At 44.9% G+C, this 16,921-nt stretch overlaps 2 protein-coding genes across 6 annotated transcripts in view; both read right to left on the bottom strand.

Moving 5' to 3' along the window:
* LOC124474247 (echinoderm microtubule-associated protein-like 6) overlaps positions 1-7,756 on the bottom strand; it is a 42,381-nt gene extending 34,625 nt beyond the window's left edge. For both annotated transcript variants that reach the window (XM_047030217.1, XM_047030218.1), the window contains exon 1: positions 7,194-7,756. In XM_047030217.1, coding sequence (XP_046886173.1) covers positions 7,194-7,390 — 197 coding nt within the window. In that variant the 5' untranslated portion in view covers positions 7,391-7,756. The remainder of the gene's footprint in view (positions 1-7,193) is intronic.
* A 2,506-nt stretch (positions 7,757-10,262) lies between these two features.
* Positions 10,263-16,921, bottom strand: part of LOC124474196 (spectrin beta chain, non-erythrocytic 1) — a 63,381-nt gene continuing 56,722 nt past the window's right edge. For 2 of the 4 annotated variants that reach the window (XM_047030137.1, XM_047030135.1), the window contains 7 exons: positions 16,272-16,468; positions 15,954-16,051; positions 15,586-15,643; positions 11,892-12,091; positions 11,620-11,793; positions 11,460-11,502; positions 10,263-11,345 (listed from right to left, as the gene is read on the bottom strand). In XM_047030137.1, coding sequence (XP_046886093.1) covers positions 11,142-11,345; positions 11,460-11,502; positions 11,620-11,793; positions 11,892-12,091; positions 15,586-15,643; positions 15,954-16,051; positions 16,272-16,468 — 974 coding nt within the window. In that variant the 3' untranslated portion in view covers positions 10,263-11,141. The remainder of the gene's footprint in view (positions 11,346-11,459; positions 11,503-11,619; positions 11,794-11,891; positions 12,092-15,585; positions 15,644-15,953; positions 16,052-16,271; positions 16,469-16,921) is intronic. The other 2 variants (XM_047030138.1, XM_047030136.1) reach the window with 1 other exon arrangement.

Below are 16,921 nucleotides of genomic sequence, written 5' to 3'. Positions count from 1 at the left end.
AGAGAGAGAGAGGGAGACAGAGAGAGGGAGACTGAGAGAGGGAGACAGAGAGAGGGAGACAGAGAGGGAGAGAGAGAGAGAGAGAGAGAGAGAGAGAGAGAGAGAGAGAGAGAGAGAGAGAGAGAGAGAGAGAGACGGACAGGGAGAGAGACGTACAAGGAGAGAGAGAGAGAGAGAGAGAGAGAGAGAGAGAGACGGACACGGAGAGAGAGGAGGTTCCACCCGCCTGTCTGCCTGCTCTGTGTTTCACATGAACAGCAGGAGCCAATGAAGGCTCTGGTCTCCTGAGAAGGGTTAGTCCAACACAACGCAACCTGCCGACAGAGTGGTTGCCCTGACAACCGCACTGCCCAAGGACACTGGGAGACATGTTAAGAATGGACGTGTAAACAGAGGTCAAATATCAGCAGAAATACATCAGAGGTCAAACTGGTCACACACACACGCGTGATCTATTTGGATTACGTGAAAAAGCAAGTTGAGAGTGTGAGACGCAGTGTATTTAGATTATGTAAAATGTGGAGTTGTATGTTTAGATTATTTGAGATGTAGAATGTTTAACGCATGTGCAATCTAGTAGCTGTAGATTATGTGAGATGTAGCATGATGAGATAATGAAATCCAAATGTCATCATATTCAAATATAGAGGGCACCAGTTGTAATGTAATATGTTTGGATAACAAAGTCCAAATGACACTACATTCCCATATGTAAAGGGCACTAGGAGCCCCGAGAGGCATCTCAGAGGGAAAATACTGCATATTTATTCCCTCTGTAAAAGCATAGACACATCTCTACAGAACCCTTCCTTCTCCTCCACTAAAAGGATTTTTTCCATCACGTCTAACCACCCAGCCTGGGGGTCTGTGATGTATAGAGCGTAAATGAGGCCAATCCATTACTGCACTGGTCATATCACTCACTGGGGCTGTAAAAAGGATATGATGGATTTGGTTAATTCACAGACGCCACCGTTCGTTTTTTAAAATCTGCACTTGTTGAGATTGAGATAGAAAGGCTTTGCCTGGTCCTGAAGACAGAGGATTCCTCCAGTCCTCAGAAAGGAATTCAAGATCAGACAATCCCCTATGTACCTGTCACTCACTGGGGCTGTAAAAAGAGACTGTGTCTAGTTCCCACCACTGACACATATACTGTATGACTCTGTAGCCCTCTCTGAGAGACACAAGCATCTCAAATATCAGCAGAAATACATCAGAGGTCAAACTGGTCACACACACCAGCGCCTACGTTTGACTTTAAACTCGTCTGACTCTGACCACCTCGTATTATGCTCCTACGATAATCCCTGTGACATCCCTCTCTTGGCCTCCCTGCTTCCCTCCATCCATCCTCACTCCGTCACTCGTCGCTATGACCCCGGCCATCACTGTGTCCTCAGGACAAACCGACATCTGCTACAATAAAAAGATAACAGCAGTGTCATCCACCTCTCAACCTCTCCTCCCTTCCACCTCTCCTCCCTTCCACCTCTCCTCCCTTCCACCTCTCCCCCCTTCCACCTCTCCTCCCTTCCATCTCTCCTCCCTTCCACTCATCTATTCCAGGGAGCCCAGGTACCAGAACCAGCACATGCTGCAACTAAAAATAGCAGATAGGGACTCCACTGAGAGAGAGACAGAGAGAGAGAGACAGAGAGAGAGAGAGAGAGAGAGAGAGAGAGAGAGAGAGAGAGAGAGAGAGGAGGGGGGGAGGGAGGAGGGGGGGAGGGAGATAGAGAGAATGTTTTCTCATTGAGAAGCAGCTATAACCTAATTCATAAATGATTTAACAGGGTTGGAGGGCAGAAAGAAAAGAGGGAATGGAGGAAGGAAGGAAGGAAGGAGGGAGGGAGGGAAATAAACAGGCTGGATGAATTGAATGGTGGCTTTGTTTATTTTTGGTCTCGGTAGATTCTGCAGTTCTATCTCTCCGCCCCACCTGGAGTTGTTTGCCTTCAGGCTTATGAGAATCACTAGACAAAAAATACAGAGATAATTCTGCTCTGAAAGCCTCTAAGACTATACTTTAAAAAACCACAACACAGGTTAGTTGTTTCCATATTATGATAGTGGAATACAATGCAACTGTGATGCACTTATAGTATGGACAGGCCCAATAAGCATTCTACGGAAGAAAAAACTAAAGATCCCAAGAAATGTAATAGTGTCAATGAATCTGTAATGAGCCCAATTCCTCTGAACAGTAAAAGTGAAATGTCTTCAATGAATAATAGAACAAAAGTCAGTCAGCCAGCCATTTTACTGAATGCCGTTTGGAGTTCTGTAATTACAGACAGATTATTATCCTGTCACATCAGACAGGGTGAAAGCAAAATGAAGCATCACTCATCTTTACAGGCGCTCACAGAAAACATTCATCTAAAAACGAACACGAAAAGTGAGGTATTATGTCATTATCTGTGAAGAAATACCTCATGTTCAAACCAGGTTTAAACCAGATCCTCCTAAATGTCTTCACACCTTCTAGAAGGCTGGTTAGCCCGCGGAAGCTGGTGTGTACAGTTTGCAAGTGTGTGTGGGTGTGACAGAAACGTGTGAGCGTGTGTGTGTGTTCGTGTGCACACGTGTGTAGCAGCAGGAGGTGGGAACAATCATTGCTCAAGGGCAAAGCAACAGTGGGACACTAAGAGCTCATGTCCTAGTCATCATCTTAATGAACCGCACCGTGCCAGTGAGGGTTCATGTACAGGAGATACATTCAAATATGGGATTATGTATCATACAGTATGCATCCTGCAGGATTATCACAGCTTCCTTTTGATGTTTCGAGAGCTAGCACATTTACATGATAGTCATTTGTTAGTTATTTTAAAGTAAAGCTGGGTCCGTTTTTAAAATAATAAAAATAATGTAATTCACGTCTGAATCAAGCCAGACAATACTAGCATACTGTATGACTTCTGAACAATCTTACTAAACTCATGAAATCCCATCAATTTAATTAGGGACAACAAATTAAGGACTGTCTAAGGCCTTTTCTAGGAGTCTGTGGAATTATCAAGTTTCAGACTGATACAGAAATTCTGAAGTTCCGTTTCCTTAACACCCTAGAGCTTGGAACAGCTCTCAACTGCTTCCTCTGTCAAGCATGTACACATTGGGCAGTCTAACATCTCCAAAGACCACATAAACTTCTACTTCATCAGCTCTGCATTGCCTGTTCTCTTGATGGGAGAGAGCTGAACTACACAAGACTTCCACCTTAGGCCATAGCCTTTAGCATTGCTACTGGCCTAACCCAGACAGAACTTAGCATTCTGGCTACAAGCAATATTGCTAGTGACTTAGCAATGTAGCAAAATGACAACATACTGTAGCCTTAAACTGCCCTGCTAGCCTAGCCTATCCAAGGTTAGGAACCAACATTAAAATCAAACTGCTGTCTTACTGTCCTTCTCTCTCGCACATGCACACACAAATTAGAAAAAGATTGAGACTGCTCAATTGATATGAGTGGGAAAGGTGCTAATATTGACCAGTATATATGGATGCACATGTCTGGAATGGGACAGTGTATCTTCAAAATGGGGAGTCAGGTGGCTGAGCGGTGAGGGAGTCGGGCTAGTAATCAGAAGGTTGCCGGATCGATTCCCCGCCGTGCCAAATGACGTTGTGCCCTTGGGCAAGGCACTTCACCCTACTTGCCTCGAGGGGATTGTCCCTGTACTTTCTGTAAGTCGCTCTGGATAAGAGCGTCTGCTAAATGACTAAATGTAAATGTCAAATCCACGCACATACACACGAGGCATGCACACTCACAAACAAATGAACAAACAAGCAAAAAAAAAAGAAGAACTTTCATACCTGGAATAAAGACCACCTTTTTTATTTTACTTGAGGGGGGGGGGGAAAGCATATCAGAAGAGTGTCTGCTGATTCCGGTTCATTGGCTCCTGCAGCCCGCTCCGACAGGGCTCTCTGTGCCTGTCGAAGGCAGAGGAGCCGGCGTAAAGGTCACAGTCTCCTCAGAAGTAGACGGATGTGTGAGGAGCTTAGACTCCAGCCTGGTGCTAATGGTGCATCATGGGAGCAGTGGCCCATCAGCCTCTGATCCTGTCATTAGCACTGATTAACGAAAACCACACTGAGAGTCTCTACCCCCCCCCCCCCCCCCACACACACACACGTTGGGACTTCATGCTGTCTCACTCCTCGACAAAGCGTATATATAAGAGTCAGTCTGGCTATTTTAATGTATGCAAAGGTCAAGAATAGGATAGGAGACAGTAGCATCTAGCGCTCCGGGGCAGATGTGACCAGGAGGTCTGACTGGGTCTGGCTGTTGGCCTACATTCAGTTGTGAGATCTGTGGAGCTGGTTAGCGAGTGGTCATATTTGGAGTGTGATTTAAGACTACCAGGCTCACAGAGTACTATCAAGTGTGTGGCAAAAAATGATAGATGGAATAATGAGAGGGAGTGACTCGTGAATCTCAGTTTGACTGCCACACCTGTACACCAGTTTGGTTCTGACCTGGTTGTTCCTGCCTGGCTAGCTGGTTTTCTGGCATTGACATATATATCTGTATCTAGCCGGGTCGGGTTCTGCCCTGCTGTGCTGACAGGAAGTGGGTCAGCAGAGGGAGGATGGAGAGCGGAACCAGAACAGGAGAGGAAGAACAGCCCAGCAGGCACAAACCGGGCCAGGGACCGGGCCAGCCAGAGCCAGGAGTCAAAAGTAAAACACTGAAGAATAAATTACAGCTCAACCAGCTTGTGTTTCCTCAGTCGCAACAGAAAGTCACAGTCCGGGCTGTCAATGTCTCAGTAATTCCAAACCCTCTGGCGGGGATGACTGGAGTCTCTCGAGCATAAATTGACAGACTTGGCAGACTGGAGACTGCACAACCAATCACTGGGGGAAGAAGGGGCGGGAGGGGGGGGGGGGGCTGTGCAGACTCAAGCTCGACTTCAATTAGAGGAGACAGCACAGACAGACAACAGACCCCCATACATGGGGAGATAATTACATTGAGATAAAATAGGAAATTGGAAATCACCTTATAGGGCTGTGATTGCGTGTGTGTGTGTACATGCACGTGAGTGATCCTGAATTGTGCGGAAGACTGACAGTATCATTGGTATTCCTATAAGGATCCCCCTCCTCTGGCAATAACACTCATCAGCATGCTTGCACACAAGCCTTTCGCTCTTTCTCTCTCAGAGAGAAAGAGCTCTCTCTCTTTCTCTTTCACACACACACTGTGAAGACGCACACACACTCATTTAGACACCAGGTGGTTGTAAACACACACACACACCTAACTGAAGGAGACAAGACACAAAGCCTGCTAGCACAGACTACTGTTAGGCATAACTACGTATCATAATGGCTCCTCAGCATGGGGCCTGGCTAAAAAGGCCATCTTCAGCCCAGACATCTCACCGTCCTCAGTTTATCACTCTGACTGCTGCATTACAGGGCTTTTCCCTGAAAGGGAGAGAATGGTGAAATCAGGAGAGATGACTGTAGGACAGCCACAGACAGCCAGAGAGCATTATTATTATGTTTTTTATTATTATATATATACAAACCTTTCAACTAGATGGTAATGGATTGGGATTGCTCACACACTGGCTTCCCTAACAATAGTGTGTAAATGGACGATGTAACTAGGCAACTAGCATCCAACGCAGGTCTCATCTGTGGCACATGACCGTGTGAGCTAGGTGAGCTAAAGCATTAGCTGTTTGGTATCTCAGGAAAGGTCATTTGTGAGGAGAATGGGATCATCACACCTTCTCTGTTACACCACAAACTTCTCTAACCTCCTTTTATAAACTCAAACTCAGGCTTCCCACACAAAAAGAGACTGTGTTAGCCTGCTGAACCAAGGCCAAGGCACAGTTGTTCATCATCTGAGGGTGCTTGATTGTGGGTAGCCTTGGCTTGACACTAATTCCCCCCTGGCATCACAGAGGACAGCACACAGACCAGAGCTTATCATTAGTGTGTTTACGTTTGGCTTGTTGCCATGGCCATCAGCTTGGTTTGCCATGGCGAAGCAGCCACACTGGTCAGGAAACCACAGGGCCTCCCTAACCACTGTAGCCAAAACAAGGCAGAGGATGCACTCAGAAGCAGGCCTCTGTGCCAGTGGTAATCACTAAAACACAGGCCATCATCGGGGGGGAAATACAAAGTTGAATTGAAACTGTGTGTATGCGTGCTGATTTTTGGCACTAAATTATCCCAAGAATGCACTTCCAAGATTAGTGTTACAGTCTGTTCATTCAATTGTGCCTAAAACGCAGTATAAGGTATTTCAATATGCGTTTATCTCAAGGTGTGCCATTTATCGACAACACTTTACAAGATCCAGTTTGCACCATACAGAGCTAAATAAATGTTTGCTTTTTTTTTACTTGGCCTATTCTTCCAGGCACCCCTCGGGAAAAGGACTTTTGAGCTCATGAGGAAAAACTATTTCAAAGAGCCACCCACATGGTTTAGAATTAGCATGTCTGCTGACTGCCATGACAAGGAGCTGTCCAACTCCGCGGTGCTGAAATGGCATTGAGGTGGAGTGATGATGCTCCAGGAGAGAGGCATTAAAACAGCTCCATCCTCTAGAAAATATACTGGAATTTAGTAGACAGTATGCATCGATACGGGGTTATAGGTGCTTTGTTAGACCTGCGTGGGACATTAAAATGATCTAAATGAGCTCTACAGTGGGGCACACTCCAGCACACCTTCTATCCTTAATGTTGGATATCTGGAATCAGCATATATAAATTAAAATGCATGTTATTAATAGGAAGTCTACTTGTTTAAGACAGAAGTTCATCTGGTTAATGTTAAAAATCAGAGAATGGGCGAATTCGGTGGAGAAATAACAGAATGCGCCAAATCTCTGGGAAGTTTCAACGACTAACTGAGATTAGGCTATTTTAGATTTGCATTTGAATCTGATGTAAATTACGGGTTAATTACAGACATTGATGCGATGTCATAGCATGTTATACCAATAGCTTGAAGACTGATAACACTTTTAGTTTTAAAGCTCATAAGTGTTTAGAACACTGTCATATTCCGTGAATTATTTAAATGTCACCGTTGTGTATAGACTATAGCGTATATTATAATGTGCGAATACCTTTGATTTTTGAGAAAGCAAAATTACAACAGCAACAGTCTCATCGTCCGTGCCCCAAGGTGACACTTACCTGATAATGTCATCGTTGTGGCCCAAGTAAAACTTCTGCGTGTGCTCTCTGGTGTTGTACACGACGCCAACTCCAGCCACGAAGTACACCACTTCTTTGCCAGCAGTATAATACAGGTTGTTTCTGCATTGATGTCCCCTGTACCCGTAAATCCATTCTAATCTCAATTGGCAACGAGGAGCAGTCCGATCCGCCATGATATTAGACAACTTGTTTGGAGTATTACTCCACCCAGAATCAGACTACAGGGCAACAGCAGACTGCATGAATGAGTGTGTGCTGGTTTCACTAGCACTGCACAAATAGAATACAGCTAAACTGGTGAAATAATTAGCTAAATATATGACAACATCTAAAAATTCAGTTTTCTACAACAGCATGTGCACATCGCATTTTGAATAAACAACAATACGGAAGTGATATGATTCTTACCCGATTCATAATTTTGCTAAATTGTTTTGCTTGGATTAAACTGCTGCCTACTCAAACACAGTATGATTGAATCGAACCCTTCCGATCACTGTACGTTTTCACAATTAAACAATTGAATGTCTCTTCTATAGGTATATTACTCCGATATTGCATGTAATGTCGTTTAAAATAGGTCACTTTTAAATGAGACAAAGTGGAACACGCCAAATAAACAGACAGCAAAAGAACACAACTGGTTGAGGATTCGGCTGCTGTTGAAATATAATCCTTTCACTAATCCTCAAGCGTAACATCAGCCATAGTTTCTCTGTTTTCCAGACAATAACTACAGTACACAGCCAAACATAACAAATCCCATAAATAAGTAGCAAATAGGCCGAAATATGCAAACTGCATGGGATCCCTTTCACAAATCTGAATTCAATCCGAGAGTCGAAGAACTGTAATGAATAACGTATTTTCACGGCGAATCATTCTGAATAGAAACCAGCCGTGCTCCTGACAACTACAGCTGTTTCGCGGAAGCTAAAAACTCGCTTGCAAGACGCCCCAAAAAATGTAAATTCTGTGCTAACTTCCGTGGAGAGGAAAACAATCTTCGGGCGTCCAGATTCGGTCCCAGACCACCGCGCGACTCCACAGCATCTCCTGCATCTCAGACGGATGGATGAAAGTACGGATTTTGGGCAGTTAGCGACGGCATCATTTCACTGCGGGCTGAGGGCATTCGATAGCCTATCACGCTGTCCTAAACGGCGTTGAAAAGCAGTGCCGTGTCCTGCCACTGTGTTATTCATTGAGTATCAATATTAATGTAGTAACGTAATGGATACTTTCCCGGCAAGTATTTCAGCGTAATATTTTTTTCAGAATACCTCCTCTGGTATAATGATGCACGACGCACAGAATGCCACCCCTGCTCCCCCACCGACGTTGAACGGCCAGCTGCAAGGGTTTATGGGCATTGATGTTTTATAACATTAGTGATCATTACGCTGTTTGTGTAGCTTAAAACTGAAGTCATTTATTTTCAAGGAAAACATTAACGTCCACTAACGTATAATTGGGCTATACAGCGCTGTCCACGGTGCTGAATACTTGAAAGAGTGGGTTGCAGTAGAGAAATTGGGGTGTAACGATCAGCATTAGATTTAGATAAATAGTAGGGAACTTGTTAGTTCATAACTGGGTGTAATTCAAATTAAGTATGAATGTTCAATGTACAATCTAAACATTGATTGATGTATTCATGAATCGACTTTCCAGAAATAATCGAATGCAAAACATGAATATTAACAGGCTACATGCCAAGTAGAACATGTTGTAGCCTGCGTCCATGCAAGCCGCAGGGCAATATAATGTGAAAACCTTGTGCAGTGTACCATGGCTTTCCAAAGGCCCTGCTCTAAGGGCCCCTACAAGTCTGTGCTGAAGTCGGATGAGCAAAAGCGTAATCTTTGTAGTTATTTTGCAGTACTGTAGTACAGTTTGCCAAATTTAACTTATCTTCTTCATCTCATGCAACGAGTCCTCTATACAATGACTTCCATTGACAGCTCACAAGTTTAATAGCCAGACTTCAGATCTGTGTTTACGTTATCTATGACAACAGTTGTTAGACCATCCGTCCAGAGCTCTCATGGGTCTTACACTACCTTTACTATAGCAACCCCATGTGCCTTTACCTTATCACTATGTATGCCTTTACCTTGGTGTATCTGCAGGTTCCTCTGGTATTGAACGTCAGACAGTCAATCCTGAAAAAGAACCGCAAGTCTTAAAAAGGCACACAAGTCTCTGCCCGTTAATTTATGTCATTGTAAAGAGCATAATAAGCAGGTGAATGGGAAGAAGACAAACCAATGTACTCTGGCGCCCCCCGGTGACATAAAAACGTATTGCATACCCACGTTACTGCCATCTTGATAAATAGAACGTTATGCGAACGCAAAAATGTTTCTCCTCGAGCGCTCTCTCCGTACTTCGTTCTTAACACGAGATAACATACAAGCGAACTGGCATAGAATTACATAGAATTTCAGCATGGGAATCTAGAACTAAAGATCTGGCTATTACATACAGTCGATTCAGCAAGTCATTTTAAAAGCATTTTAATGGCTTTTTGCACATATTGAACAGAGAGGGTAAAAGTCTACAGGTGCAGTTCCAACTATCAAGTGACCTTGGTCCATATTAACAACATACCCTACACCCCCCCCACCCCACCCTCCACTATGGCAAACTAGCTTTCCCACCCACTCCCATCGTGGCATTGTTGATTGTGCAATATGAAGAAATATTTCATTACAATTGTTACAGTGACAAAGGAATGCACACTTCATTTATCAAATAGCCGGAGAACGTAGCAAAACAGAGAATAACGCCAGTGCTAGAAGCGAACGAGCAAGCAACCATTTTTCTGCAACATTACTTTTCCCAGTAAATGCTTTAGATTCCACTTGTCCACTTAACAACAATGCTTAAAGTGTTTATAGTACGTCTAATCTTTATACTTTGTACTAAATAAATCTTAAACATACATTACAATGCAACTCAAATACATGGGAATAACAAAATTTAAAAGCCAAGGAAGGACAGAATAATGTTTAAATTGTTTAAGAAAATTACAGAAATAAAACTTGTGTTAAAGTTCTTCATGATATCAAACATTCTTACTGGTCTTATCATGAGCCCAAGTACAGAACCTGACTTCATTCAAATTTTGAGTGTAGATATTAGGTTTTAGGAAAGAAATTATATTGAAATGAAGCTTATAATGGTTGTAGGACTTATTAGTAAATAGTGAAATTAAACACAGGTTTTTAATAGTTTGTTATAATACACAAGTTATACAGTTCAAAGCACCGCAGACTTGGTTGATCACACGTTGAGGAATGCAAGTCATCGCTCAAAGACAGCCTCACAAAACTGAGGACAGGCCCTAGAAACTACGTATACAGTTACAAAAACAAAGAGAACTGGCAGAAAGAAACAAACGACAAAAGCTAAAAGATGATAGCAGAGATGAGAGAAAGAAGGAGTCAAACAAAAGAATCAGCGTTAGGGAAATTCATCCTGTATCTTATTACACGCCTGTGATTTCTGGATGGTTGACATTGGCAGCGGCCCAAAGCATTGCATTTTTATATCCTTCATTCTTATATTTTTCTTTTTTTTTTCCCCCGTTCCTTATCTTCAAAATAGGAAAATAAACGGCATACAATATTGGAGCTCTGAGCCGGGCTGGAGGGTCGATAGGCACAGAGTGTAGAGTTTTGGCTCTGAGCTTGCATGCTGGAGTCTCACTTTATGCGGAAGAGGAGAAAGGGTATTGGGGTGAATTTGGGGAAAGTGTCTCCTTAGGGCACTGAACCAGGACCAGCTTTGCCTTTCCCCCTAAACCTAACCTAAATCCCCAGGGGAGAAAGCAAACTGACCCTAGATCAGCCTCCAGGAGAACACCCCACCCCACACCCACTGAGAGGAGGCTGGGATTGGGAGGGAGGGAGGAGCGGTCTACTTCTTTTTGCTGAAAAGGCTGAAGCGTTTTTCCTTGTCCTTCTCTCGCTTGCCTGGGCTGGACTCGGCTGCCATGGCAACAGAGGCGGGTAAGGTCTGGGCGCGGCTTGCGGCGGGGGTGCTATGGCTGCTTGGAGTGACCTCTGACCTATCAGAGGAGACGGCAGTGGAGATGGCCTGGATCCACAAGTTCATCTCCTCCTGAAAAGCGCACACACACACATGTCAAGCTCTGTACAGTGAAACTGCAGAAAAATGAAGAGCAAAAAACCAACACATATACTATACGCATCCTACATTTTACATGGCACTTACATCATCTTTGGCTTGGAAGAGATACTCATTCCCATCAGTAACTCTGTAAACAGAAGGAGAAAAGTGTGTTTAGTTGACATTGACCAGGTAACAGGCAGCCAGCAGATAACAAGCAGCCATGTCCTGACTCCGCCCCATCCCGCCCCGGCCCACGGCTCACTTGAGCTTGAACACGTGCTTCTTCTTCTTGTAGTCAAGGGCAATCTCGCACACAGCGTCTTTGAGGCTGATGGGCACCTCGCTGTGGTAGGGGATGCCCTGACTGGCACTCCTGCTGTCCTTGTAGAAGCCCATCTCATGGCTGTTGATCACACAGTACACATTGTGCCAGGACCTGCAGACAAGATGGAGTGGGTGAACCATATCAAGACCAAAAGAGCAAGAGAAAGTATGGGGTCCATTTATCTACCATTTGTGTGTGTGTGTTCCTACCTGCTGGAGGCCTTCTTGTTATGCCCCTCCCACTCGTGTTTGCGGTGGAGGAAGCCCTCCATCTGCGAGGGGATGGAGTCCTGGGTCTTGGCGGGCAGCGTGGCAGCCTGACTGGCCTTGCCCTTGCGGCTGGCGCTGGGAGACCCCCCAGGACTGGGTTCTGCCACGCCGTTAACTATGTCACTTCCTTCTCCGTTATCCTGAGACAGAGAGACACGAGTTAAATGGATGATAGGAGGCTGGGGACAACATGCACAGTCTCTCACAGGCACACACGTGTCTTATCCTCACACACACACACACACACACACACACACACACACACACACACACACACACACACACACACACACACACACACACACACACACACACACACACACACACACACACACACACACACACACAAGCAGGAAATCAGAGGTGAGAGGCTGCATGCAGAGCAGGAACAGAGGCTGTGTAGAAACATTCTTTAATAACTCAACATTCCCTCAAATACCTACAGAATCTCCATGGGGATGCAGACTAGACATGATCATATAGCCTGCACTGAACCAGAACCTTCTCACACTAACCTGACATGATTTGCCCACATACCGAAGGAACCCCTAAGAATATCAATCTGTACGACTCTAAGCAATGCCCTTACATCAGCCTCAAAGTGTTAAAATCGTTTTCTGTTTAACAGTTGCAGCTGTAAGGACGCAAGGCGTCGGCTGAGCTGTGATTGTGTTGTACTGATTAGAGCGAGACGTGAGATCAGAACACAAGAGAACACAGAGCGTCTCACACACATGCACAGGTCAGAGGGCAGGACATGCACATCTCCACCACACAACAACGTCAACAGGAAGAGACCAACAGAATGCCAGCAAGTGGGTAGGGAGGCTTAAACAAACAATTAACCAGAAATTGCTTGAATTCATTATTGATATTGAGTTCTATTAAGTGAGAGGGGGGGGGGGGGGGGGGTGCGATTGGCCGGTTATTCAAAGATATTTTCACACCACACCCACTCCAATCTGTCACGTATTACCCAGCGCTGAGCTCTTCGAGGTTGGACCAATCGTGGATGGTTTTACTGAGTGCTTGCCAAGTGCTGGACCAATCCTGGATGCTTTAAAGGAGATCCTGCCATAGGCTGGAACAATCCTGGGCACTCAGAACTGTTTCCAGTTCCGGTTTTGAAATGTGTCTTGGGAACTAGTATCACTCAATACCTTTATGCTGAAGGTGAATTTTCGATTCAGTGTATCATCTTAATTGCCATAACAGGAAAGTTATCAATCCAATTTATATTGCAGCCATGAGATGGGCTTTATTTTTGACTTCTGGACTGAATTCTATTAGCATTTGAACATTTAGATCCATAAATGACTACAGTTGCATAAAACTGGAGTTGTATACAACATAACAAACCCTACTCAAAATCTGTATGTTAAAATATATCGATACCTTTAACCCCAGTATGGAGAAGAAAACAATAATGACTGAAAGGTAGATATGAACATGCTGATAATGATGACATCATGCAAAACAATAACAATACCAAGAAGGGACATCTGGACAGCCCCAAGGTGGTTAGGGTGGACGACACAGGGACAACACAACTGGCACATACATGAGAGTGATTGATTCTGGCATGGACTTTATTGGGGGGAAATGTGTGTTAGTGGGGGAAGGGATGCTTGAATGGTCGAAAGGTTGGCTAACATGCAACAGACCCATGGGGGAAAATGAAAATACAAATGGTACACATGGATGACATGGAGAATGCTGCTGAAGATCTAAGAAAGGGAGGTGAACCAGCTGTGACTCCATGGTCGAAAGGAATCCGTTTTACACCATTACTGACAGACACACACAACACACACTCATACTCTATCAAACTGCACTCTGCCAACCCCCCAAACCCTTCACACAAAGTGATGTGGTTGGTGAAGTGAGATGAAGGTCGTCATTTCCCCCATCCCCTGCTAGTGGAATGGTGTGATCATACACTAGTTGTGGAATGATAACGTACCATACACTCGTGTAATGGTACGTCATGTTATAGGTGTGTGTATGAGGAATGACGGAGAGATGGAATGGAGTGACATCTGGGTATAGATCTCTAGTCTACATAGCTCTTAATTTCATTATTAAATCTGATTTTGACATAAGAATCTACGCGCTCAATTTGTCTGATTTGATCGTCTGTGATTCATTTAAAGATTGGGATCAGTTGAGAATCTGGAGACGGATCTTTAATGGTGCTTTGGAGGAGGCAACAGAGAAGGTGATGTGTTTGGGCCGTCAGTTATTCAGGTTCCACATGGTGAGTTTGTATAGGATAACGTACACAAGGAGAAACCATATCAGGGGAGGAGAGAGGATGAAAGGAGTGTCGAGCTAAGAGGGGGAGGAAGATGGGGTGAAAACAGAGATCAAAACAGGGACAGAGGGGGAGGAGAGAGAGGGGAAAGACAGAGGGGAAAAGGAGAATGAGGGATAAAAGATGACAGTGTTGGAAGTAGCGCTGGTTTACAGAAATAAAGATGCACTCGAAGGAGAAGAAGGGAATGATATGCGAGTGTGTGTATAATGTGTGTGTATAATGTGTGTGTCTCGTGCGTGTGTATAATGTGTGTGTGTCTTGGAAGGGGATCCAGGATTGATGGTTTCTTTAGATAAAACATTCACTCGTTTCCACATTCACACACTATCAATCATGAGGTAAAGAAATGTTCCCTTTTTTATGACTTTCAGACAAAATGGTGATATTTTAGCTAACCTAACTGTAATCCTTAAGCTCAATGCCAAGCAGAGATTCTGGAATTTAAAGTACATAGTCTGAAATGTTTTTTGGTCTTTAAACTTGCTAACTGCATCATTGTGATAGAATACAACTGTAACTTCTTCGTTCTGTTTTGGACTAACTGAACTAGCTAACTTAATCAGCTAACTCAATAAGCTAACTTATTCAGCTAACTTAACAAGCAAATTTAACCAGCTAACTTAACCAGCTAACCCACGTCAGCTAACAGTGCAGTATCTGGCTGCAGCTATCCAGACCGCAGGCACTAACCATTTCCTGCTTAGTTCCAGCAGAATGCCAGCATCAACAAAGGCTTTGTTCAGTTGGCCCTGTCAACGCAAACTCATCTGTTCTAGATAGGCCACACGAAGGTGCTGAAGCATAATGAGTTAAGTTACCATGACTACAAACACACCCTATCCTCATACGCCGTCACTCACAAATCACCCACTGTACTTTTAGTACAGCAACACTTACAGGAAACTCAAGTACTGTAACTGGATAAGAAGAGCTATTATAAAGCAACTGCAATCAGCAAAGCTAATTTCCATTTAGAACACATTGCGTTAATAATTAAATAATTATATATATAAAAAAGAAATATAATGGTATTACAGTGTTTGGTGTAACAGGAATACAATACGGATAAATAGGATGAATAAAGGTTTGGTGTGTAGGCTATAATAACTGGATTAACCGTTAAAACTGTTGGGAGGTGGGACTGTAGACATGGAATATCAGTCCTTGCCCTGTATGTGTTTGTGGAAAGGTTAAGGGTCATGGTCAAAAGAAGGGGGGGTGGGGTCAAGGTTCGGTTCGATCGGCCTTCTCGCCGCCGGGCCGACGGCTCTGAAAGCTGCTGCTGTACTTTTGGTAGGCTGGGGAGCGGTAACTAACCCGGGGAGAGTCCTGGTCTGACGGCAGCCCATTCTGAGACACCTGCTCGCCCTCCCTGCTGGACCACACACACACACACACACACACACACACACACACACACAGAAAACAATTAGGTCCCAACAACTGCAATCTAGTGTCTCAGATGTGTTCAATTTAACAAACAGCAAAGTGTGGAGACAAACAAGGATCTTGAATGAGATATTTCAGGTTTCAGCGTAGTGGTCAAGAGTTTAAACCTGGTGAACGTGTGGTTAGTCCCAGCCTAAGGCCCGGTCCTTTGGTGGGTACAACATGGTGCTGATCTAACACATTCTATTGGAGCACACACACACACACACACACACACACACACACACACAGCTGACCTCTGCTGTGTCAAGACTGCGTCGGAGGCCTCTGCAGGTGGCGGCTGCCTCTTCTTCTCTTCTTCCTCTTGCATTCTTCTTACTTCCAGTAGCTCCATCTGAGAGTACACACACACACACACGCGAAAGGTGGCCCATTCTGATGTTTAATAGTTGATATCCATGTCATAGGCGATAGTGGTCAGTTTTATATTATATTATCCACCAGCACACTTTATGAACTCTTCTTATGTAAACGTCATGACAAGCCCAAACATCTGGTTGAGTTAGTAAACCTAAAACCTAGAAGTTCTCTCCTCCCCCCCCCCTCCTCCTCACCGTGGTCAGTCGCTCCAGGGCGGAGAAGCGCTCCTCCCAGGTGGCGGCGGACTTCTCGAAGGCCTCGTGTCTCTTGATGAGCTTCTCCACATCGTCCACGTTCATGCCCATCTCCCTACTGGACAGGTAGGGCTCCTGGCCCAGCAGCCACGCCTCGGCCACGCCCGCGTCCCGCGAGAACTGGTGCACCTCCAGAACTGGAGACACACAGGCACGCACACACGCAGAGACACACACACACACAGGCACGCATACACGCAGAGACACACACACACACAGGCACGCACACACGCAGAGACACACACACACACACAGGCACGCATACACGCAGAGACACACACACAGGCACGCACACACGCAGAGACACACACACAGGCACGCACACATGCAGAGACACACACACACACAGGCACGCATACACGCAGAGACACACACACAGGCACGCATACACGCAGAGACACACACACAGGCACGCATACACGCAGAGACACACACACAGGCACGCATACACGCAGAGACACACACACACACACAGGCACGCATACACGCAGAGACACACACACAGGCACGCACACACGCAGAGACACACACACAGGCACGCACACATGCAGAGACACACACACACACAGGCACGCATACACGCAGAGACA

The sequence above is a fragment of the Hypomesus transpacificus genome, chromosome 11, assembly GCF_021917145.1.
Source record: "Hypomesus transpacificus isolate Combined female chromosome 11, fHypTra1, whole genome shotgun sequence".
Taxonomy (NCBI): domain Eukaryota; kingdom Metazoa; phylum Chordata; class Actinopteri; order Osmeriformes; family Osmeridae; genus Hypomesus; species Hypomesus transpacificus.
Note: the sequence above shows the minus strand (reverse complement) of the source record. Positions and strands in the feature narration are given on the sequence as shown.